This window comes from Trachurus trachurus (assembly GCF_905171665.1).
Source record: "Trachurus trachurus genome assembly, chromosome: 5".
In the NCBI taxonomy this organism is placed as follows: domain Eukaryota; kingdom Metazoa; phylum Chordata; class Actinopteri; order Carangiformes; family Carangidae; genus Trachurus; species Trachurus trachurus.
In genome coordinates this window covers 18,244,405-18,271,129 of record NC_139896.1, presented here as the reverse complement: position 1 = coordinate 18,271,129, position 26,725 = coordinate 18,244,405, and the positions used below count along the sequence as shown (strand labels likewise).

The window sequence follows — 26,725 nt, the reverse complement described above, 5'->3', positions numbered from 1 at the left end:
CTGTACCCTTGTCCTGTGCCTGCTGGGATTGGATCCAGCCCTGGATGGAAAACATGAACATGTATATGTATCAATAATCACACCACATTTGTAGGCATTGTATCAGTCCTTCCTACTTGAGCTGTGTTAGGCAGTAAAGACATCTCAGACAACCTTAACTGCTTCATAAAAGAGGACAAAGATACATAAAATGCACCAGCCCAGCACTCCTCCAGGTTGTAACATTCATTGATTCCCACTTAATATTATTTGAAGGCCTCAGAGTCATCAGGCCATTACACTGAAATTAATGTTTGTATCATCTTTGTCGTTTTGAAAAATGTCTGTTGTTTTGTTTGGGTGATTTTCTAATGTGTCATTAACTATATTTATCCCTCTGTCTCGTGTCTGTCCTTGTCCTCCCCAGATCAGTAAGCAGCAGCTGCAGACGGTCAAAGAGCGCTTCCAGGCATTCCTCAGCGGAGACACTCAGATCGTGGCTGATGAGGCCTTCATCAACGCTGTGCAGAGCTACTATGAGGTGAGTTTTCATTATCTGTGGTAATTGTCCAAACCATTCAAATTTCTTTCAGTATTTATTTACAAATCTCTTAAGTTCTACCTGAACTTTGATCTTTGAATACTAAATGTTAATTTTTGATCATTATTGATCAGGAAATCTGTGCATCCTTTATATCATTACAAAAATCTAAACTACCTTTTTAAAGGAGCTCTCTTCCACTTGTGGATCCTCCTCCTGTTTAATCTGAATCTGTCCAAGCAAGAAAACTAATAATGGGGTGAAAAGTATCCAAACCTCGGTGGAGGTGACTGGTCTCGTCTCTGATAAATGATGCAGAGCGTTCACTCTGCTCCTCTGGGCGGTGTTAATAATGGGCTCCCTCACGGCCAGGATTCTGTCGGCTCAATCCAACCAGAACAGAGGGAAATACAATGTGATGAAAGAGAAGCCGCAGCCTTTTCTGCTTCTCAGTCTGTATTACACTGTTCATTTACAACTTAACATCTGATGGATCAGCATCTGGAGTGAGTGGGATAAACAGTAGTACTGTAGCAGTGACTCACTAACATCAGACATATAATCAGAATAAAGCCGTTTCTTGACCTCGTTCTTCAACCATAACCTTTTATGACTTTGTCGGTTTTCATCCAATTTTCATTGGTTTCATCCCTCCTCTGTTGTCGTCTCCTTTTTAATACATTTCTAAAATTATACTTTCACTTTGTCACCATGGAGCTCTCAAGATAGACTGATGAGGGAAAAACTAATTTAGACATTTCAGCAAACAGTCTGGGTGCTCTATATATAAACTCTCAGGCTCATTCATAAAACAGATGAAAACCCCTCCACTGCTCTCTGTTTGTTATGAATGCACATATGGCACAATGAAATAAAAAAAAACCCATTACATTTGATTGTAAACTCTTTGTGTAAACAGCTTTTTGCAGTTTGCACGATTAACCTACTAGTGGATACAGATGTCACTTTAGTAGGTACACCAGCTAAATTCATACCCTCTCGCCCTGACAGACAGGAACGCCTTTTAGCCTGTCACCTAAAAGTAATGTTTAAACTCAATATACCAAACTATAATCTGTCCATGACCTTAACCAAACTTGGTTTAGCTCAGACTCAACCATGTGATGTAGCTACTAGATGAAGGACACGACCCTATCTATATAGTAGTGTTTTGTCAGGTACGAGAGAAGCACTTCATGGACTGGGAAACTGTTGCCAGGGAACATAATCCCAGCAGAAATGACTAGGCACTATTAAGAAAGAATAATTTTGCACTAATGTGATTTCCAGGAGACGAAGCTGTTTACAGTCAAATTTATGCTAATTTTGATGGTGGTAGTTTGTGGTGCAGATGTGCTGTATTATTAGTGGTGATGCCTTGCAGTCTTTCTAGTGTTTAGTGCAGTATTAGAAACAAAGAAAGCCTGTACTGACATTTAGCTTACACTTATTGATACTAGATGGTGACAAAAATAAGAGAAATGCCTGTCAACGTTCCGGTTAACAGCTGATGGAGAGTGGGTAGGTGAAAAAATACGTATGCTCATCTCTTGCAATACTTATCTCTATGTCACCATTAAACTACAGTTGAAGATATGAACAAACCTCAAATGTTAAGATCTTCTGATGCTGCTTCCAAGCTCAACACAGGTCATGTATCTATAGATATATTATTGTGTTTATGTGTTTGCTAACAGTTGATCCAGTGACATTATGTTGCAGAAGAGCGTGTCTGGAGATGTAATGACAGTGACTGGTGCAAGAACAGAATAAGGGAGTGTATCTGTGTTGGGTTGGAGACGCTGACACATTGACTGGTGCATCCTTATCAGTTAATGTGGCAGCACAAACAAGCCAAATGAGAACGGTGTGATATTTAACAGATGAGGCTGGTGGCATGGTGGCACAGGTTATCCAATTCAATTAAATCCTAAAGATCTCGGCTCAGCTTTAGCTTTTTAGAGAGAGGGAGAGAAAGAGATTTGAGGATTGACAGGAATAGAAAGATAAAGGGAGACAAAGGGTCAGCGAGAGCTTGACAGTGACGGCAGCGCAGGTGACAGGATTCTACCTTTTATCAGCAACAAACTCATTGTGCCTCACAGTGTCTTCAGTCAGCTTTCACTGAGGCTAAAATCTTTGTTTTGGTTAGTTTAACACATCTGTGTAATTCCTGAGTGCATTAGAGGTGAAAGGAATTTTCCTGCTGCTGTTCACAGCATTCAGTAAAAAAGACAGCAGCATTGTCCTCTCAGATCTCAGCATGAATACGTTTTACTTGAAGAAACAGTTCCTGTGTGTGATTTGTGCATGATCCAGAGCTACAAGGGCACTTTTCTGTTTCAGGAAACACATGGTATTGATCAATCTTTGATATGTAGTTTTTCAGTGCAGTGAGAACCTCAAATAAATCAATGCACCTCCATTATCTAGGGGTGAAGGTATACATCCTAGAAACAGTGCCAAATATGGGCAAAAAACCAAGAACAATCTGTTTTTTTTTGTATATAATTTGAGTGAAACTGGTTCCAGACTTTGTATTTTTTGAAGGGTTTTTACTTAAATCTGAACTTCAATGTTGCTTTCATTTTTCACCGGAAGCCCTGGTGGTTGATTATTGAGTACAGAGTTGCACATATTATAAAATAATCAGTTGTAAAGTACGTGGTAAAATGAAATAAATGCAGGAAAAGATACATACATAGAATATACATGTAGAGAAATACAAATATGGATGACATGCATTAATGAGGATTTGACATAAAATCAGATGTACAGCCGCTAAATAAAGAAATGTATGAACTGTGTTGATCTGGTTGCTGCATAAACTGAAGCGCTGCATCACACTACAGGTAGGACATATGCAGGAAAAGAGTAGGAATGCAGAGAGTTTTGAGTACATAATCCTGAAAGAAGTTTTACAACTGTTGTGAAGTTGCTTGGCTTCAAAGACCAAAATAATCAATCAGTCCATCGTTTGCAGGTCTTCCTGAAGAGTGACCGTGTGTGCAGGATGGTGCAGAGTGGCGGCTGCTCAGCCAGTGACTCTCGGGAGGTTTTTAAGAAGCATATAGAGAAGCGTGTTCGCAGCCTGCCAGAGATCGATGGCCTCAGTAAAGAGACGGTGCTGAGCTCCTGGCTCGCCAAGTTTGACACCATCTACCGTGGCGAGGAGGACCCCAGGAAGCAACAGCAGAGGATGACCGCCAGCGCCGCCTCCGAGCTCATCCTCAGCAAAGACCAACTGTACGAGATGTTTCAGCAGATCCTGGGCATCAAGAAGTTTGAGCATCAACTCCTTTATAACGCCTGCCAGGTCAGTCTGCTTTACGACCATCTCTGCCATCCTCTCCCATTTCTGTTGTTATCATTGCTAATATTTCTGTCTTGGGGGGGGGGCTCATCTTGCCTACAAAACTCTGACTGGCTCTGCCTTTTATCACTCAGTGTCCAAACCATCAACCCTGTTTGAAACAGGTTGCTTCAAAATCTGTAGAAACATGGTACTGGTTATACACACGTCTGTGAGCTGGTTAGCTGACTGTGCTGTTCAAGGGCACTGGATCACTAGTCCTGTTTGATCCTGTATTCTGCTTATTCTTCTGACTCATCTTCAGCTACTGCAGCTCCCTGTCCTTCACTGGAAATTACTTTAAAGGGATAGTTCAGCTTTTTTTGAAGTGGGGTTGTATGAGCTACAAATGTCCATTGCATGCACTGAGAAACACCAAGGCATCGCGCTGCACCGAGACACGGGCATTACTCTGTTGTCAATGAGGGACAATTAATCAGCGCATTTTCTAACTCAGGAGGAAAGTGGCTTTGGTTTTATTTATTGAGCCACTGATTTTATTCCCTTGTCCAGTAAACTCATAGCTTCACTTGGATCTGCATCAGTCATCACAGATACTGTCAAGGAGTTCACAGGAGATCACCAGAGGAGGACTTGTGTGATTTGCAAAGCTTTCTGTGCAGAAAAAAGAAATAGACTCATCCTTTAAACCAAAATGAGTGTGCATAGATAGGTTTTTTAAAAGCCGGTAAACCTGTGAAAAACACTCCTATGCAAAGAGTGAACTGATAGCTCTGTGCAAATTAGTGCAAATGGTGCATATGATAAATTGTCCATTTCCAGTGTACTTTATCAACTCTCATAGTGCTTTAAAGTACACTGGTTCACTCACCCAGTCATTTAGTGCTGAACAGATACCACCAGAATGACTTATGGCTCATATTCCTACACAGCAAAGTACTATCTTTTCAAAAATGACCATTTTGGATGAACGTGGTTCCACTTTGTTTAGGTTTGCCAGTTGTTTGGGTTTTACGTTAAAGTGCCAGTTGTTTGGGTTTTAAGAGTTAAAACCCACAGCTGTGATTTTTCTGTTGTAGTTGGGTTTTTTTAACAGCTGTCTGAACAATATCATTGAAGTTGATGAAAGAAAACAAAAAGAGGGTGCTGATGAGAAGGAAGCTTCATTTTAAAAATTGTGTTTTTCTTCATGTGCAGAGAACAATGTGTAAGGAGAACAATCAAGAGTGTGTGGAGGTTCAAACTGGGAGCAGAGTAGCAGCATGGGGAAGGAACAATGAGACCGGTTTCTATACATAGATGATCCACTATTAAATTCCCAGGTATCGCATCAATAGAAGAATCTGCTGCTGGCTGGAAAATGAGTTATTAATATATGCAGAGTGTAATGGTAATAACAGGGCAGAGAGCTGGGCTCTAAAGGCAGATTGATGTGGTAATAATGGTGTCCAGTTGTCGGCAGCTATAGGCTGGCCTGCAGGTAGTCAGCCACTCTTTTGTTGGTGCTCAGTCCATCACTGATGATACGAAGGGGGGTGGATCCTGCTCACTGTCAGGGCTCCTTTTGTAATAACCAGAAGTTCTCACGGCAAGAACTCAAAATCAATATTTAGAGACAAAACCTGCCTTCTGGAAAAATTGCTCAGTACACAGGCAGTCAAACAAAAACAGACCAACAAATTGAAGGAGCCAGGCCAAACGTGAGGTCAAAAAAAATCAAGCAAAGAGTAGCAACGGTAGCACCCTTGTCTTCGGAAACAAAGGCTGCAGTTTAAATGTCAAAATAACTGTTAATCAATACCATCAAACATTCCCGGTTACCAGTTTATTGAAAATTATATGCTGATTTATAGAAATAGGACAGGAAGACCTCTTTAGCTAGTGTGCTGAGATCTGTAACAGAAAATACACTAAAATCATGTGGTTGAAATGATCATTTCTGAAAATGAACACAGTTTCAAACCATGTGGGCAATAAATATAGAAACAGATAGTTACTGTGGGCTTCAACATTCAAGCTTGTAGTATAATTAGTGTGACAATGAACTGTGAATATTTTGTAGGCATGATCTGAAAACTCTGTAGGAGGAAAAACTGAAAACAACAACTAGAAATCTGGCAAGAAAATCAACAGTTTAAATAAATGTTGTGTTTTTACACTCTAAGCCAGGTTCACTTTCAGTGTTTGTTGATATCACATGTTACTTTGATTACAAGGCATTTATTATTTTGAAGATGTGCCATGAAAGAACAGTTTATAAAATAAAATGTATAAAACAAGGTGCGAGTGATGAGTTAGTTAAAGCTTATAATGGCCAGTAGTTCAAACTTTCCACAGGTGTTAATTCAACTTTATATGACTTTAAAGGCTCCAGTTAGTATCAGTGTTGGACTGGAAATGTGTTTCTGATATTTAGTTTGAAAATGGGCTAGACATTAAGATTGGGTGAAATTTAATAACCTGATACAGTCAAGCTCACATGATAAGGTACAATGTAGAGTTGGAAAAGCAGTGCAATGATGGTTGGACTCAATAGGACAAAATTGCATATAGAAAAATATATATTATACATTATACATTATATAGACTTGACTGTACATACAAACACACATGAGCATCAAACAGAAAGAATATATAAAAGAAAGCAGACATGACACAAGTGAGTTAGACATACATACAGGTTAGCTGTGCCAGACATGGTGGCAAGTATGAGAGAGGAGGAGAGTGTCATCCAGGTCTATTGTTTAGGGTGGCTATGGCTGCAGGGATTAGGCTCTTTCCTAGGCGGGCTCTTCTGAATTTGAGTGTCCAATACCTTCGACCTGACGGTAGTGGGATGAGGTATTGGTTGAGTGGGTGCGTATTGTGTGTATTGAGATTGCAAAGGGTCTTATGGATCTTTTGTTCAGTTCTGTGAGGTTGGGTGTGGGAAGACTGATGATTTTGGTGGTATGGTGTGTGATGCTTTTTAGTTTGGTCCGGTTGGTGACTGAAAGCATGGACTAGAAACATATGGAGTAGTAGAGAAGGACTGGTTGGATGAGTAGAGGAGTAACAGTGCTTTCAGTTTCCTGATTGCTGACAGTCGTTGTTGGCTTCTTTCCTGAATCTCTGTGATGTGGTGATCAAAGTGGTGATCAAATATATACATAATGTGTTTTTTCTAATAAAGTTTCAGTTTTTAATAGAAGACCTCCTCTTGATATAATCCATTCCGGTTCGACATTTGCAGAAAAAGAGCATTACAAGTCGTACAGGAGCATGTTTGCCATGTATCCATCAGAAAATTCTGTATCACGAGGTTTCCTGAAAACCTTTTCCCAATTCAGACTCAGGCACAAAATGAATTTCCTTTTTTTTTCTCTTCCTGTCTTGTCATGGACAATTGGTGTTTCTGGAGTAACCACTGTGAATTAATGAGGTGTAAACTGAAAAATCCTGCTGCTGTCTCTTACACCCCAGGAGATGTGGGGGAGGGGATGCCAGGAGGTCTTTACTATATGTGTGTGTAATGCTGCTTTACAATATTCATTGACTTATTGATTTAATGCCTGTCGTCACTGATAGGTCCTGGTACAAGTGGCTGCAGGAAAGGTTTGCCACTGTATCGATTCATCCAACAGCTGTATGGTGTTTTTTAATTTGCGCTCATTGACCATTCATTCCAGATGGTGTTGTGCACTTCATCTGGAATAATTGATTATAGATATATACTTATGTTTGATTGTGTCACCTGTATAGTGGTAATATACTAAGAGGTTCCTTAAGAGAGAGCTAAGGTATTTGGTTCCCTTCATTAATTGCGGATGAAGTGACGTTTATTTAACAAAATGAATATAGGAAACCAGATAGAGGCTATATAGATCAGTCTTGATGCTCAGTGTGAGCTGCTCCACTGTTGCCATCTTGGCAGTGGCTGAATCTGCCCCGAACTCCTTTCTCATCCAAAAATGGGCAAAAAAGGTGGGGCTGAAACTTCAGTTCATACACTCATCCACCTGTCATTAAAAAAGAATTATACAAAATTCCAAAGTTATTAATATGTAAATAGATGAGTTAAAGCAGATATCAGCTTCACGGCCGTTTCGGCTAATGCTGCGTTCAAGGCAGGCTTTTGAAACCGTAAGTTACAGCTTCAAGTCACAACTACGACTTGGTAGCGTTCCAGGTAACCCGTAGCTCGTGTTTTTACCATCCTGTTGTCTGTGAAAGTTCCCTATAACGGCCACTCGTAACTTCCGACCCGTGAACTCGTACCAGATCGAACTGGTATGACTTCACAGGAAGGAAAAACACAAAGTACGAGTTTCTTTGAACGCACCATGAGTTAGCAGCCCCCGCCCTTGTCAGGCATCAATTGGTCCTCGTGCTACGTCACCACATTCACGCGCATCCCTTGGCTGCACACACAGCCCTTCATGCCGTTCTCTCTCCTCATTGGATAACACTTGTATCCCACAAGGAAAATTTTCTCCTCGGGTTACAGCAGAGCAGAGTGACGGAGAGACTCGTGTTTAGGCTGAAATACTTCATGTAAGTGATTGCTGACGGAAAATAGGACTATTTAGGACTTATATTAACAAAAACATTCCACTGATATCTGCTTTAAGGAGGAAATCAGCTGTAGAGAAAACCCTCAAACTCTATTAGACTTTTGAAATTGAAGTGATAAACAACAGCACCATTTAAATTACAGTATAAATATCATCACTTAGAATGAACAGCCTCTGGAGAATAATTAACATTTCTGTCTTTTGTTGTACATGTAAAATCAAACACAAAAAGAGATGTTTATTCAATTATCTTTAGAAAAAATAAATCATTCTCCAATTAACTAAACACAGCTCAGGTATGGAATTATGAAATCAGTCATCTGTGTCGGTGAATTTGAGCTTTACTTTCACCATAATCTCTCTCCCAGCAGACACAGGTGGAGAGGACAGGGGGAGGGGAGCGGCAGAGGGTGGGGTGTAAAATGGAAAGCGAGGAGGATGGGAGAGTTGAACTGTTTAAAAAGGGATGGTGATTAGGAGGAGGCAGACAGGAAGGGAGGCCCAGGCTTTACACCAAACAAAGAAATTTCCACTAAATGAGCTGTGTGTTTTCCAGTTATCAGCACTGAGAGTAAATATTGGCTTCTCAGTGCGGGAGCTGCACTCGGTGGCTAATAACTGCCAATTAAAATCCAACAGCACCAAGCCACGGTTAAATAACTAATCTCACACAAGGCATATGGTTAGTCAGAAACAGTGCTGTCAGAGCGAGTGGAGATGGCAGTGGTTTTTTGAGGCTACAGTTCAACAGGAGCTGGTGTTGCTCAAAACTCAAAATGAAGTAATTCAGAAGGCTGAGTTAAAAGATAACATGACGGTGCTAACTATTCTTTACATGCGTCTTACTGTACTTTTGCACTTCATTTGAACAAACCATAAATCCAAAGCCACAGCATACTGCATGAGGTAATCCTTTAATCCACATTGTGAGCTTGGAAATCCCTGCACTAACTCAGATGCTGCAACATCCCTTTGCAACACAAGTTAATGTCTTATGTCTATGCAGCAGGCTGATGTAGTGTGTGTGTGTGTGTGTGTGTGTGTGTGTGTGTGTGTGTGTGTGTGTGTGTGTGTGTGTGTGTGTGTGTGTGTTTGTTTGTACCCCAGACATGACCCTGGGTTTAACCAGTGAAGCACAGAGGCAGGTGAAGGCAGCTGGAATAGGATTTGTCCCTCTCTGTCACCTTATGCCGCATGGCTCAGTTCGGATGCTTTTGAAGAAGAGCCAGATTCCTCTCCTGTCCTGTCCTCTTCTCTCCTCTCCTCTCCTCTCCTCTCCTCTCCTCTCCTCTCCTCTCCTCTCCTCTCCTCTCCTCTCCTCTCCTCTCCTCTCCCCTTCCATCTTTCAGAGCAACATGTTGCTGCTCTCATTAGAGGACTGACTGCTGCTAGGCCCACGCACCATGAGCCTAATGCTGAATGTCTCTATAGCTTAACCCAGGAGACATATTGATTCTTATTAAAGTTTACTTTGCTACAGGCAGATGAAAAAAGTCCACATATTAACCAGTCAGGTTGTGTATCATTGAGCCGTGCTATTAGTTTCTGTGTGTGTGTGTTGGAGTCCAGGATGTGCATTGCAGATAGCATTGTTAGATCACTTTCACACTCCTTGTAGCTGTTCCTCTCACAGATGTGTTGTTTTGGTTGACTGTAGCACGCAGGCCAGTGAACAGGGTGATCAGTTTAAGGCGATGACTATAGAAGCATTTATGCTGATCAATCAAATGTTTTCAATGAAAATGAAAACTTCAAGCAAATCATGAGCATGAGTCAGTACTTGATGTCATTAGACTGGTGATTCAACAGGAGATTCATGTTCCTCCTTGAAAGTATAATGAACTTTTCCAAATGTTTGCATCAATAGGCTTTATGCACAGCTCCACTACTTCCTGAAATAAGCCAGCTCCTTTATTTCCTGTTTGACATTATTGGACCAACTGATTAATCCAGGTGTGCCTTACCATTGTTGTGAGGTCAGACACACCTGGATTAATCAGTTGGTTCAATAATGTAAGACAGGAAATAAAGGGGCTGGCTTATTCCAGGAAGTAGTGGAGCTGTGCATAAAGCCCATTCTCAAAACAGAGAAATTCCTGGTTGTATGATCGTGTGTCAGTGTTGTTGTATGACAGAACGTCAAAATTAACTTTCAGTTTTTCTAGTTTAGAAACACATTTTTAAGATTCGCTTTTCATACCTCGGTAGTGTTCGAATGAAGGGTTTTAGTCTGCTGATATTTTGATCTTCAGTTATCAGTGGAAAAAACTGCTCGCCTCTTTTCTTAAAACTGACACTTCTTTATTCAGTGTTTCTATTGGCTTTAACCTCCTGTAATTCAGCAGCTAGTATGAGCGACTGAGACTGAAGGTATCCAAACTGAGAGAAACTGAGAGCTATTGCGGGGAATAAGACGACTCCCATGGTCCCGCTTTTATATCATTATGTTGCTGTTTTGACTGAGGGACCCCTGGAGGCAGAGATTACATACTGTGCATTTGATTTTAACAGCTGTTTCCCAAAAGTGTTGTTAGTGAAGGCAAAAGCAGGTGGAGGGAGATTTGTATCTTCAGACTGAGACTTGAAAACATGAAGTAGCTTGGAGCTGCAGGGCAAACTGACTGACAGGAGAATCATTGGAGATCAGTGCTGCAGTTTCTCTGTATGGTTTGGTGATCACTGGAAGCTCAGGGAGACGTAGCTTGGATACACTCAAACTTCATTTGTCATAGGAGTAAATGTTTAATTTAGCCTATAATAATTGACATGGTTGTGTATGTGTATGTTGCAGTCTCGTTGGTTGAAACAGGATAGTGAAAGCCTCAGAGCAGAAAATTAGATGATTGTTCTCTAACAAACTGCACACATCGTGTAAAGAGCAGCAGGGTCAAAAAGTGAGGCACATCTGCTTTGATGAATGTGCCTTTGGCAGTAATGATGGCTGGAACTGGGAGACAAATTGAATTGTGGGCCAACGCAGCGGATGTGTAGTGAGGGAGGAACAGAGAGGCTTCTTTCCTTTTATCAGATGGGTTTTAGTCATTAGAGCTGCGGTGGAGTCGGCATCCACTGAAAGCATCTAACTGGTCACAACAGACTGGAGACAACACGCGCTGGAAAGCAGGGTGAGTGCTGAAACAATCAGCAGACGAATCAATGGGAAAATAACTGATGACTCTTTCCGTAATCAATTAAAGGGTCGGTCCACCCAAATTACAGATTTCTTCAACAGGGCCTTCTCTTCCCAGAAACGATCACTCTATAATGATCCACAGTAAAGCAGACATACCATACCATGAAATACACATTCAGGCTCCTCTCAGGATGAAATGTAATCGCTTGGTCATCCTCAGACTTTTCGTGTTGAATCACCATCAGGTCAAAATTGCAAGTTGGCTGATAGTTTAGTTTATGGCCAAATACCAGCAAAAGCAGTGACAGCTCTCTGAGACATCTTGGGATCTGAGCCCTTGGAAGGAAGCCACAGACAAGTCAGTACCACAAGCTGTCCAGCTCCACAGGCTGTCTGTCCGTCGCTCCAGTTGCCTGGTAGATGTCGGATTTCACCGACCACACCCTCTGGATCCAAGTATCCTGTTCTACCTTTACAGCCGTCTTTCCTCTTAGCCTCCAGAGGGATCCCGTGTCAAGACCATCTACCAGAGAAGTCCTGCTTTCGTCCCTGCCCTCACATGTTAGCCCAGTATCTAGGAATTGTCCAAGCAGTTTCGTCTGTCCCTTCAGTCTCTGAGCCAATTTTTCCTCACATCTCCTGCTCTGCCTTTGTCCAGCCCTTTGGCCAACCTCGAGCACCAGCAGAGCGGTTGGAGAGATACGTGTTGCTGTGTAAAGAGGTGCAGTTGTGAAACCATTTCCTGCCTTTCTCTGCATTGTTCCACAGCTTCCTCCACTTCATACGCTCAAAGGTGTTGTTTCTTGCTTACTTTCTTGCTCCTCATGAAAGGTAAACAAGACGAGGTGGGTCCCGAGCTGAGGTTGATCATCTAGTTCAAGCGCGCTGTATTGCTGTGAAACCCCTTGAATTCCCTGTGCATATTTGTTCTGATAACACAAACGGCAGTGGAGAGACCAAACAACCCACAACTGCTTCATTAGAGAAAACTGCTGCTGTCCTGCTGACTGCAATCAGAGCTCCATGTTTAACCTCATTCACTGCTCCTGCGAGAGTGAGGAAGAAATATAAACAGTTTACTGGTGACGACCTTAAACTCTTTCCTGAGACATTTAAACGGCTGTGTGCCGGATAGATTCACACACACACATGTGCACACAAACATGTGCAAATACTCCCCAGCGCCCTTTATTCTCTTGTATGTGGTTGTCATGGCACCTGTAGACAGAGGCTACTGTTCATCCCACCTCCCCCTCCCCTTGTCACACCAACTGTTGTTCCCTTATCTGAATTAGGGGTGAGTGATTGCTTTTCTTTTAATTGCTATCAGGGTGTGGGCCTTTAATCTATCCGGAGGAGATAACGACTGGTTTGAATCAACTGAGAGAGAAGAAGAACAGTGGGGCAAATAATTAGGAGGGAAGAGGAAACGCTTTTAATATAATCAAATGTTGATGCGAATAGTGGAAATGTATCTCTATCCATTTAAAGCTGTCTAGGCCAGGTTCAGAGTTTATTGTGAGCACAACTTTGCACCCAACAAACTAACCAGAAAACCCCACACCAGCAGGCGTATCATGGTTACAATGATAAACATGCAGACTGTACCAACAGCACCGTACGTACCTTGGTCACCATGGTTACTATAATAACTGTCATGGTTTGGTTTGGTTTGGTTAGGTTTTAGGAAAAGATGATGATTTTGGGTAAGATAAGACCTTCCTCAACGTTGCATTGCATTGTTGTTACAGTTACAGTATATTACATATTCCTTTATATTGTTGACCAATCCTTGCACCACAACTTCCTCCTGATGTGTGGACTCAGTCTCCCTTTTTTTGAAGTATTTTTTTGGGGGGTTTTGCCTTTAAGTGACAGGACAGTAAAGATAGTCAGGAAATGGGGAGGCAGAGAGAGGGGGAATGACACGCAGTAAAGGGCACACCAGGGTATGGGGCGCCTGCTCAACTCAGTGAGCTATATGACACCCTGACTCAGTCTCCCTTAATACATCACTGACATTTTCCCTTTGCTCCTGTCATAATTAATTACCAGATGTCGCTAAACAACAGAACAGAACCAAGAATCATAACAACCTGATACGCAGACAAACAACGGAGGAGGAGTCTCCACAAAACACATGATTAATCTCAGTATAGATACTGATATGTGATGTATAAATTTCACACTCATAAAATGTTAGAAAACAGATGTAGTACAAATTAATGGTGTACAGTGAGTGGTTCCAGACCAGGCATGGCATACAATTTGATTCAAATATGATACCACACATTTCAATCCTCAGCTTATTTTACATTGTCTGAGATAGTGCAGATTTAATTTGGATAGAGTTTAGATTTGTTATGTAGCTGTTGATTCGTCTTTTTTCCAATGCAGTTATTTCCTTCAGCCTGAGGAGACTATTACCATTTTTGATTAAGTTAAAGCTGACTTCTTTGCCATGCGTTGACTGACAGATGCTGCAGGTGTCATCTCTGTCCTTTTCTACAGTAGGCTATGTGCAAACTGTTACACATAAAGGTGAATTTACTTGACATGAGAAGTACTATTCAACAGCTAATGGCATAACAATTGAATTCAAGGGACATAACACTTCAAGTTTTGTGTTCTCAAGTTTGCTAGGAGATAGAAGCAACTGTAAGAGGCTCAACCGAAAATACTCCATACAACACTGCATTGTTTCATTTTGGTTGAGCCTTCATGGATACCAGGAAGAGTACAGCCTCTGAATTGAGACATAGCTGGTGTGTAGCACAGCTCAAGGCATTTGAGAGGCACACAAGGTCTCAATAAAGATAAGTTGCATTGTGGGAAAAGTAGATGTATTTAGAGTGAGGCATATTCTTCCATATACATTACATTGATTTACCTCTTCTAGTTTTGAATACATGTCACATATATAGACTGAAAGGATTTTCCAGTAATGTATTAGTCAACCTTTCTTACACCACTAGAAAATCTGTCCTGTCCATATTGATGGGAAGTTTGATGATTGTTAGAAGGTGATAATTACCTTCATTGATTGCAACAGAGTGGAGACAATTATAGAGACATCTGTCGACGTAAAATGACACAATTCAATTCAACAGCAAAACAAACTGCAGACACCAAATTGATCACACAGTTTAATCTACATGTTTTTGACACCGTTTTTATCCAAAATGGAGCAGATTAGGCTTCATGAAGTAGGATTTACTTGGTTAGACAGCATTGGTTTTAGCTAGGTGTTGCAAACGAAGCAGCAGAGTGTACATACTAGTCATACATATAACTACTGTGTCATGTAGGTCTGATGGCTGAATAAGTACAAGTTGTTGTTACTTGTTATTCTTTGTACTACATGTTATTACCGATTAACTTTCAAGGTATTTAGGCAAATAGTATTTCATCTAGGCCAGGCATGGGCAAACTAAAGCCAGGGACACACCGGGCCGACCGTCGGGCGTCGGGCCTCGTCGGACGGCGTCGGGAGCTCGTCTGTTTGGTGTGTTCCTCTCCGTCGGGGAGCGTCGGGTCTTGTCGGGTGAATGAAAAGTGAGCAGGGCTGCCTCTGGGCTACGTACTGAAATCACCACATTTACGTAAATAAATAAATGTTTTACAATGAACCGATCAGTCTAATACATTTTATTTTGTTAAGTCAACATGGTTACTGTACATGGCAAAGATTATTACTACCACTTTATGACTTAGAATTGGTCTGTATTTCTATGGGGGAGTCCTCGCCACTCAGTCGCTCTGGTCGGCAGTCGGGGCAGTGTGTTTCACTTTTTCCTTTCTCCCGACAAGAGGCGACAGACTCGTCGTGGCGTGTCGTGGCGGTGTGTTCCTGGTTTAAGTCCCATGGGCTGTATGCAGCCTGTTGGGGTTTTCAATCTGGTCCTCTATTGGTGCAAAATTGTCCAAAAGACTGCAAACTTGGATGCACTGGCAAAAAAGGGTGACCATGACCAACAACACAGTTCCCACTGAAATTGAATGTTTGGAGTTTTCTTTTCATTTTAGGTAATGGTTTTAACATGCAATTTATGTTAGTTCACACGAACACTGCCCATTCGTCAAATTTTAAAACTTATTGTGGCCTACGAGCCGAGCCCACCTCTGATCTAGGTGTTTAAGCGTGACTTGGACTGTTTGAAAATCTCCTGTGTATGGGAACTGTGAAGTCTCTGATCTTGTTATGAATTATGAATGAATTTTATGACTCCAGAGCACTGTCTGTTGCTGTTGTATTTGTTGATGTCAGAGTGTCAGTGTTGGTGGATGAATCTAATGTTTTTCTCTCTTGGTTTTCTCTTGGACTACTATCACCCTCCATTATGCACTTGAAGTGACTACAAGCCTATTTTTCATGACCTAACACCGTGACTTTGTCTCAAGAGCATTTAAAGTTACAATATTAGAGAAATTACCTATAATTTCTGGCTCGGAGGTGGTGGTGATGCTTCCCTCACACAAGCTTCAGCCATTGTTGCCATTACAAGGTGTCATCTTAGGCCCTGTCCAGACGAATCCGTTTATTTCGAATCCGGAAAAATACTTTATCGGACCGGCCTCGCGTCCACACGGCTTTTTCGGGGGGGTGAAAACGGTATTTTTTGAAAACGGGTTCCAGAGTGGGAAAATTTGAAAACGCCGCCCCAGCGTTTTCGTCTGGACGGCCAATATGGATTTTTTCTGAAACGATGATGTCATGCCCCCCACCTCTCTACCTGTAGCCTGAGACACACACCGCTACAGCGGCCTGAGTTGCTATTGGAACACAACATTTCTTATAAACTTCCAGCTGTTTATGTATTAGCTGTGTAGCAATAGCAAGATTTAGAAAGAATAGCTTTTTCCAAAACTGGGGTTATATAACTGTGGGGATTAACAATCTGGTCTACCAGATGGACGTATCCCAGATCTTGTATCCCAAATCTCGCCACATCACAGTTTGTCCTTCCTTGTGGTATCCTGTGATTATCGGTTTGGCTGGAGCCTTTCTGTGTGGAGTTTGTAAGTTCTCACTGTTTAGTTAAAATCTGGATGTTTGTTTGTCTCTATATTTTCTGCAACCGCATCTTCACCCAGTGTCAGCTGGGATTGGTTCCAGCACCACATCCATTAGTGGCATATAGCTAATGGATGGATGGACGGATGGGTTTAGCATACATAATAAATCATTTGAATAATAGATTCATATTATCTATGTAAACGAGAGCTCTTTATAAACTTTTGTTATTCAAGATAAATGTAAAAAGCCACAGTAGAGACTTTTTTAGACGATTTCTAATTTCAAATCGTAGACCATAGCTTTAATGCAGAAATTAAATAGTGGCAAGCTGGCCAGTAAGGCATTGGTGACATACAGTACGATCTGTGACAATTCTGCATGAGCTTGCCGGTTGAATTTTCCAACACATCACCAGTCCTGGACAGCAATGGGAAAGTCACAAAAGCTCCGCTTGACTTGAGGTGGCGCTATTTAGATTGTTCTATTCCTGCATTTGTAGCTTTTTTGTCATTCAGAACAAAGTGTCATCGAGCGCAGGAGCATGAAAAACAGCTACGAGACAGCCCATGGCCTCTGTCAAGCAACAGATCCTGAAGGGACGGGATGAGTTATGGAACAAAAGAGAAGAGATCAAGGAAGCATGGTTGAAGGAACAGCACAGGCTGTGAGACAGCAGAGAAATGTACAGGCCCCACAGTGCTGCTGCAGAGTCGAGGCAGGTATTACTCAGTGGTGTTGAGTGAGGTGAGGATGCAGCAACAAGAGGCTGATTTAAATAGTGCCAGAGAGCAAGATCATGCATAGAACAGCACAAAGCATGACTAAACTCACAGGATCTTTCAGTTTCATATCAGTGTGTTGTTGGTGATCATTGGTGTGCAGCTGTGACTCCTAGTATAGTAACTTATGCCACCATCAGAAAACAAATTGCCAGGATACATATTTATAATTAACACATGCTGCTATGAACTGCTTAGGCTGGAAAATCTGTCTGTGTTTGTGTAAGAAGCTGTGGATAGTTTAAAGATGTGTAAATCTCCTGCAGGACAGATGCCTGCTTTCAGAAAACACTGAAATGCTCATAGTCTGTCCTGGCTTTTGTAGTCGATGTCTGTCTCTCTTTGGCTTTGGAGGGATTTATGACACTTGTTGGAAAGCTTTTGTTCTGATACATAAACTGGTGTCAATCTGTCTCTCCTCTGCTTTGATCTGTGTGTGTGTGTGTGTGTGTGTGTCTGTGTGTGTGTGTGTGTGTGTGTGTGTGTGTGTGTGTGTGTGTGTGTGTGTGTGTGTGTGTGTGTGTGTGTGTGTGTGTGTGTGTGTGTGTGTGTGTGTGAGAGAGAGAGAGAGAGTGAGGAGGGGCTAAGACACTGAGGGGAGGGGCTAATACTCCAATAAAAAAAAATAAAAAAAGGGTGAAACAGAACGCAGAGGAGAGGAGAGAAAACACTTGACAGCTTTTCCTGTCAGTAGCTGACATGCTGTTGTGTTTGATCTTTGAACTAAGATTTGTGCATTCAATATAATGTTTACTTACATATGTACGTAGGCCTGTCTCTTTGGCCTTTACAGGACAACAGGTATTTGTTGGTGTTGCTGGTATTATAATTGCTGCTCTTAAATTATCAATCTGGCAGTATAAATCATGATTTTTGGGAGATTGCAAAAACGAAATATCGAGCATTTCCAATGCATGTTTATGTGCGTGTCAGAAATGACTGTTAAAAATCCATCAGGGGGATCAGTAGTCATGACAACCAGCCCAGGTTGTCTGTTGTTTATTGAAGCAGAAACTCTGAGCTTCCAAGCCGAGGAACTGACCCACACGCTCACCTGTCCCCTCCAGGCACAGTGTCCTCACATGTTGTCAATCATAAACACACTGGTAACTCTAGTTAAAGAACTGGTCCATTAAACTCCTGGTGTTTACAACTTATATTCCAAACAGCTTTTCCACCATTTATACTTTTTTTTTTGCTTCTTCCCTGAAGCTCATTGCTGTCAATTCTTTTCAATGAAAGCTGTAGTGGGGAAGCATCACAGTGTAGCATGTTCAATCATACGAATGAACATGCAGGAGAGTTCAACGTAAATCCTTTGTAATGGTGCATTCATGTGCTCTTAATATTAACACATCTGTGTGTTGCACTGTCACTGGATGCTAGTTAGTAAAGATGTTACTCTGCAAACTAGTGACATTTTCAGAAGAAAATGTCATGCAGCAAATATGACAATGACCTTCTACTTTAAGGTTGGTGCCATCTGAAGATTTGACTGTATGTTTTTGGAAATTACTGACAGTTAGAGGAGGGTGGTTATGTGCTGTAGGTTTAACACTGTGGTACTCTACAGGGAATGTCTTGAAATTTTTCTTAATAGATAAAATCGTCTCTTCTCTCAGTAATTCACATGAAAAGCGACAGAAAAAGTTGAGAGGAGATGAAACCTTCCTTCATGTCACACCTCCACACACACAGGACCAGTCTCAGTGCAGTGTGGGAGTCACTGTCAGACTGTCTCGGAGATGAAAGACACCGCCTGAGGCACACGGAGGCCTGAGGAGGTGAACGTAGCCGTCTTCCAGGTGAGGCTGTCACAAGTCATCAGCTCTCCCTGCGTTCAGGATGTTCTCCTGAGGAAGTCTTCATTTGATTTAACGAAGGAGAAATTCAGAACAACCTCAGAACCCCAGAACCAGAGTATTGCAGGAGCTAATAATAACAATCATAAGGATTTATTTATATACCTCTTTTCTTAAACTTCTTACAAGAAAATGTAACCAAATAATAAAAGTCCACGATCTGAAATCAACATCAGTCAATAAATATCCAACAGTAAAATAAGATGGTAAAAAACTATATTTTTTTTCAATCAATATGTAATCCAACAAGACAGGCGACAACATTTTGTACAAACGGTGTATGGAGGTGTGGGTGATACCTGATACCTAAATTGTGTTACAATGAACAAGCAGGCATGGATGGTCCAGTCTCTGTGAGAACTGAAAAAAAGATAGAAAACTATGCACACCTTCAACCTGACAAACTCTGCTGCTTCCTCTCTAGACCTCAGAGGGAGAGAATAACAACATGGGAGTGAATCCACACATTGCTCTGCACATTTTTTGATGTGCAAATTCTGTGGTGCAAGTGTGTGTGTGTGTGTGTGTGTGTGTGTGTGTGTGTGTGTGTGTGTGTGTGTGTGTGTGTGTGTGTGTGTGTGTGTGTGTGTGTGTGTGTGTGTGTGTGTGTGTGTGTGTGTGGTGTGTGTGTGTGTGTGTGTGTGTGTGTGTGTGTGTGTGTGTGTGTGTGTGATGGATGCTGGGGAGACAGCAGTAATTCAAACGAGCTGCTCAGTTTGTGGGAACAGCAGGGGTGCGTGTTCTGGCAAGATGGTAATGCAGCCAGTGGGAGACAATCAATGGGGACAGGCGGATGATGGGGTGAGAGAGAGAGAGAGAGGGAGAAACTTCTTTACCTGCCAGTCTTATTTTAATTTTGTATGTCTTCAATTGAACCAAAACAAAGAAATCAAATTAGTTAGTCTTTTAGTGAGAGAAGGAAAGTCTGTGTCTCTGCTTTGTAGGAACACACTGGATCACTTCTTGGTGACAAATGAGACTTTATATAGACCTAAATGTCTAAAAGCAACTGAATAAATAAAGACTAATGAGAACGGTCAAACAGACGAGTGAAGTTGTTGGAGTAAAACTGTGAAAAATGAAATGATTCTGTACCTTAGTGGCATCACAAGTGCAGAAGGGCTCATGTTTGTCTTGAATAACATGTAATGAGATATGTATATGGCACAATGGTGCAGTGGTTAGCACTCTCGCCTCCCAGCAATGTGTTCTGGGTTTGATTCCCAGGCCTGAACGGAGTTTGCATCTTCCCCCTCTGTCTGTGTGGGTGTGGGTGTGTGAGGTTGTTCGTGATAGACTGGCCGTCGACTTGTCCTGGGTGTACCCTGACCTTGCCCTATGTTAGCTGGGATTGGCTCCTGCCCCCTGCAAGCCTGCATGGATAAGCAGTGTGTAGTCAATAGATGGATGGATGTGTATATGCATATTATCATTGTTGGTGCACCACATGTTGCATCCTGATTTTCATTCAATTTTTTTCCCCTGACTGTCACGTGATTGTGAGAGTTGACGTTCAAGGAGCTCCAGGCACACATGATGTCAGAGCTGGTGTATAGCAGACAGCATGTGGGAGTCACAGAGTGGCAGAAGGTTTCCTGGTTTGATGAGACCAAACATACGCCTTTTTCCCCCACCATAATAAATAAAGCTCAGCAGGGAGCCAGGTGGTGGCAGCAGCACCACACTGAGGTGAGGCTTCTCTGCAGGAAGGAGCTGGAAAGGAAGTGAAGGTACACACACTGACATGAGACCTGTTCAGCCTGACAGAGAGCAGAGCTTCAAAGAGATGATGCAGCATGACCTCAAATGTCCTGGATGCAGTGAGGTAACAATCAAAAGGCATCAGCTATATAAGTACAACTACTATCTTTATAATTTATTCAGTCATTTCCGAAAAGCTCAGTTACATTGCAATTCACTGGCATAGAATAGTAGATAAAGCGTAGGCAGTCTGTTTTGCTATAAATACATTTTAAAGCGTACATTGTATTATTGTGAGGCCACTGTAGGCCGTTCATCTTAACCATAACAACAAATCAATCCCAGTTGCCTAATTCCAGTGCCAATACAAAACAATACTAAACATTATTTTGACATATTGGATCCAAGAAAAAAAATCTTCAAAAAACAAAACAAACATTGTTGAACAAATGGCCTATGGGGTCATTTCTTACTAGAGGACAGGAGTGCCTGCCAGTGTGTCAGCAAACCGTTGCCTATGAACAGATCCACGTAAACAAAGAGCAATACAGTATTTTGTTCCTGGTTGGTCACAAGTTTGTCTTTTGACATATTGTTTGCGGTGGGTTGTTCCTCAGTTAAAACAGTTCCTGGCGTCCCCCTGCAACAGGCTGTTTCATCTCTCAGCTCCACACAGCTCTGTCTGCCCACGCTTACTCTACCATCTGCCCCCCTGTGAAGACGCACGGCACCCATCCAGCAGCTTATACTGTATAGGAAGTAGTGAGGAGGCAGCAGGCTATAAGATGAGCTTGATTATAGTCCATCTTAGTATAACGCAGAATATAACGTCCTGTGATTGGCTTTATTCCAGGACCTACAGCAGCATTCTGCAAAACTGAAAATAGGTTTATTAAAACAAATAGAAGCTTTTTATTAAAGCATTTATCTACAGCGGCCTAGAGGGCTGAATGCACTGCAGCTTCAGAACATATGCAAATAGACAAAACACAACACACGTGCAGCCAATACTCAGAACACAGCAGAGGTGTTTCTTAGAGTTACATAGTGATGCTTTGTGACTCTGAAGTGCATAACATTTAACAACAAGTGCACATGAATGTATTATGATACATGCACTATTCAGCTGTAGTGCATTTTTTCTTCCAAAAATAAGGTTACCTCTGAAGCCAATGATAAAAGATTACATTACAACCACGGTGTAATTGGGAAAACAGTGTATATATGAGGGTAATTACATTCCCACTAACCTGGTCCAGCTCCTTCCTAATCAGCAGGCAGCGCTGTTGAAGGAGTATTGATCCTGCAGCCTGGAGGGAGAGCTGCTGATGAATTCCTCAAAGTGATCAGATTGATTCCTACTCTCAGTATCACTGGCCTCTGTAAGCAGCAAGGCCTCACCTGACCAACTAGAATAGGAAGGTATTGACAAATAGCAGCAATAATACGTCCCAGAGAGCATTTTCTATCGTGATTATCAGAGCAAGCAGGCTCATTGCTTCAGTCTACACAAGCTTTTATGAGCTATTAATGTGATCATATGCACATTGCGCTGCTGTAAATTCTTCCTGCCTGTGTAGTGACATACAAACTCTTACTCTGGTCTCATTTATGTCTATCTTCTGCACAAGGAAAAGCACAAACTGTGTTCCTTTACTAATCCATACATATGCAATATAATTTTCTAGCCAACTCCTCAAAATTCCCAAAACCAAGACATGTTATCAAGTTGCTGTTTTATTAATGATTTGTCTTAGTACTTTACTGTAACCTCCCTCATATTTTAGATACATATGTTCACAATGAAAGTACTGTATGGGAAAACCGATAGCTGGGAACAGAAAACTTTACAAAGACAGTTATTTCCCCCAAAAGTCAATTGGCTAGCAAAAATAATAATTTAAGTATTTTTGGTGGGAACTGATTGACTCATGACAATAACTTTGCTTTTTTGTTCTATTTGTTAATGGCTCCTGCTTAACCCATCTTTCTATTATTGTTGTTTTCTTACCAATTCTATGGCACTGTGTAGGTTGTGTGTGTATATACTGTACATATACCTCAGGTTTTTTCCTCTGTTTTCCCAGCTGGACAACCCTGATGAGCAGGCAGCACAGATCAGAAGAGAGCTGGACGGACGACTGCAAATGGCAGACCAGATTGCTCGGGTAAGATGGATGGATGAATGGATGGATGGATGGATGGCACATAACCCGGCCTCAGTGTTTAAAATTGGGTTACTGTTGTATTTCTTTCAGATAAACTAGCCTGCTCTTTGAGTGCTCTTAGGTTGTTTTGGACATTCTGTGAATAGTGCTCATTACTAGAGATGCACCGATCCGATACCTGGATCGGATATCGGCTCCGATATTGACTAATTAGCTGGATCGGATATCGGATGAATGAGGCCGATCCAGCATTCCGATCCAGTCATTTCTTTTATCATTTCATCATAAGTCATTTCAGTTACAGCAATCTAGTGTTATTTATTTCTTTTTGCTGCTAATGTACACTTTGTTATTTGTTAATAAATAATATTAAAGCAGAAGTAAGCGATCTGGTCATTTTGGCTAATGCTGCGTTCCAGGCAGGCTTTTGAAACCGTAAATTACAACCTCAAGTCACGACTTACGACTTTGTAGCGTTCCAGGCAACCCACTTGTGTTTTTCCGACCTGTTTTACCTGTGAAAGTGCACTATAATGGCCACTCGTAACTTCCGAATTGTGAACTCGTACCAGATCAAACTGGTACGACTTCACAGGTCAGAAAAACACGAGTTGCGGGTTCCCTTGAACGCACCATAACGTCTTGTCAGCCGATGGAGTTAGCAGCCCCCGCCCTCGTCATGGATCTATTGGTCCTCGTCCCTACGTCACCACATTCAGGCGCATCCATTGGCTGCACACACAGCCCTTCATGCCGTTCTCTCTCCTCATTGGATAAAACTTGTAGGATACGAGAAAAGTTTTCTCCTCGGCTCAGAGCAGAGCAGAGTGACTGAGAGACCCGTGTTTCGGTCCAAACACTCTATGTAAGTGATTGCTGTCGGAAGATATACCTATTTAAGACTTATATTAACACAAACATTCCGCTTACTTCTGCTTTAAGTACATCTATATCTGTGTTAATTTGTTACCTTTTTTTTAACAAGGCTAAATGTTTATGTCAAGCCTGATGCCTTCACTCACATGGCAAGGTATACGGTTCATTCATTCAACAGTAGTATCGGATCGGTATCGGCCGATACGCTCAGCCCAGGTATCGGTATCAGATAGGATCGGAAAAAACTGGATCGGTGCATCTCTACTCATTACTGTAAGTGACTGGCTGTCTTTCTGTTCTCCAGCATGGTGGAAGGTTTCCGAGGTTCTCCTCCAGGGAGATGGAGGCCATGTTCATTGAGGAGCTGCGATCGTCCGTCAACCTGCTGATGGCCAACCTGGAGAGCATGCCAGTGTCCAAGGGTGGAGAGTTCAAGCTGCAGAAGCTTAAACGAGGCCACAACACATCTATCATGGACATGGGCCAGGAGGATGAAAACACGCTATCCAAATCTGATGTGGTGCTGTCCTTCACCTTGGAGGTGGGTGGACACTTGTCCAACAGTTCTACTTAGCAATTACCTTTGGACTGTGGACTGAACAGTGTTTCAGCAGATTTCATTAGATGAGATTAACAATCATGATTTGATTTTTCTGGGTAAAATGAAATGAAGGTTGTTCTAGAGGTGAAGAAGGAGGACAGAGGCTCATTACAATAAACGCGGTTCATCCTAATGGGAGCATGAATGTTCTCAGACATTTTAGACTAATACAGTTTTAGACTTAGTGACACATTATGCTGCTTGACCAACAGTAAGCGCAGATTCCTCCACATCTGTCCTTGAACAGAGACTCAGGTTACAATCCCAAATCCCAGTCAGAGGAATTACTTATTACATCACATGAGTGAAATTTCATTGCCATGGCAACAGAGTAAGCTCCCTCAGCAGATGAGGACCAGGAGATACCATGTCTGGAAGCTCTGGACAATTATGTGTGCCTTTTGCTAATACTGCTTCTTAGGTCAATAAATCTCACTGTAATGTGCATCACAGTGACGACTGTGTCTTATTGCATGAGAATTGTGTTTAGAGTTTTGCAACGGAATGACTGAGATCTGCAAATTGTGTTTTTCTCAATTGCTAAACAGTTCAAGGCTCCCTGAACTGGCTCATATTGGTTTCTTCACATCATTAGCCACAAGTGCGATCAATTTTGAGTTGCTGTGTTTAAGTTGTGACACCTCTGTGCTTTAATTGAGTTTCACATTTGCTACCTGTGCTTACTATTATGTAACACAAGTGTATCACAGTGCAAAATGTGTTTTAGTGGGTGAGAATATGTTTGCAAGTTTTGTCTAACTAGGTGAAAAGTGCTTACGGTTCTGCCAAAAGAGTGATAAATTCACTAAATGGGTTAATGCACTGAGCATTTGGTTCAGACAATAGTGTTTAGTGTTTTAGCAATTGACAAAAACTGTTATCAGTGGATTGAACGAAAAGTGCAAAGTATTCACCCACTCATTAAAAACACCATTCCATAGTGCTCAAGCTGCTTCCTCCTTTGTTGAAATTTGCCAGACTATAGCGCTTTTTCTTCACGAATCTTGGACAGTTTCTCAGGATGAGCATCTGGAGTTGATAATGAGATGAGATGTCTCCAGGATTTCCATAGACTGACAGACTTTCTGAGGCCCACATTAATTGGCTGAAAGGCAGGTCCATTTCTATGTTAAACAGGAAAAGGAGACCAATTCAGTATCTCCACTCGGATGGTACATTTCCTGTCCAGAACCTGTGCCCAGGCCTCTGTGGGTGTTTATCCTCCACCAAGATCAAATCAAGCTTATCAGTCCAGCAGGATTATCTTATATTATGTCTCCCTGTTGATGGTTTCTAGCATCTCAAAGAAAAAAAGGCACTTTTCCATCTCTTCCATACACATACACACACATTAAAAAGCCATGTGGGTGAGGTGGGAGAAATGCTCCTTTTGTACAATGAGTGTTTTCTGTAGCTTTGCAGCACCTATCCACAATTTGTGCATCTCTCCTTGGGTTCTGAAAAAGACTCGTAGACATTAAATCAAGAGACACTTCCTTTCCTGGACAATTGCATAAAAGCTTACTGGATGACTGGTTAAAGCTTTAATCAGTCTGGTCATGTTTCATGCTGTGTTTTGACATATGTGTATATTTACAATGTGAAAGTTTCAATTACTTAAGTGTCATCTTCCAAAACAACAAAAACTGATATTACAGTGAACTCCTCTAAAGGAACAGTTACTCTGAGGCTAAAGGCATTGGTTACATATTACTTGCTTTATGTTGTTGGTTTGTAAATGCATAAAAGTTGGACCGTCAGATTCCTTTACTCACAGTTTTCATTTAGACACAGTCTGAGCAGTGTGAAAAAATTTAACATCCCATTTGATTGAATACTGTCTCATTTCACACTCACCACCTTGTTAGTTAATTGAAGATAATCAGGGGAGTCTGTGAATAAAGGTATATCCTGATATGTCAAGTTGAGTTTGTGACAGTGGATTAAAACCTTCCTGCCTGCAAATGTGGTTTCAGTGAATTCATTGAAACCATAAATGAAAGAAGAAAAAGCAAACAAAGGAAAAACAAGCAAAAAAGCAGTTCTGTTTTTGAACTTTTTGTTCATCCTGTATGGCACACACAAAAAATGTATAACACTGCCACCATGTGGTATATTTCTTAAATAGCACAATTTCAACTTTCCCTTTGATGGATAACTGGGTATTTTAGTTCAGACGATCATGTAACTGAGGTGTCAACA

General features: G+C 41.6%; 1 protein-coding gene across 3 annotated transcripts in view; it reads left to right on the top strand.

The window, feature by feature from the left end:
• Positions 1-26,725, top strand: part of LOC310986399 (calcium-dependent secretion activator 1) — a gene marked incomplete at both ends in the record, with an annotated part of 133,831 nt that overhangs the window by 30,150 nt on the left and 76,956 nt on the right. For all 3 annotated transcript variants that reach the window (XM_083972280.1, XM_083972278.1, XM_083972279.1), the window contains 4 exons: positions 407-520; positions 3,504-3,836; positions 22,966-23,046; positions 24,227-24,463. In XM_083972280.1, coding sequence (XP_083828406.1) covers positions 407-520; positions 3,504-3,836; positions 22,966-23,046; positions 24,227-24,463 — 765 coding nt within the window. The remainder of the gene's footprint in view (positions 1-406; positions 521-3,503; positions 3,837-22,965; positions 23,047-24,226; positions 24,464-26,725) is intronic.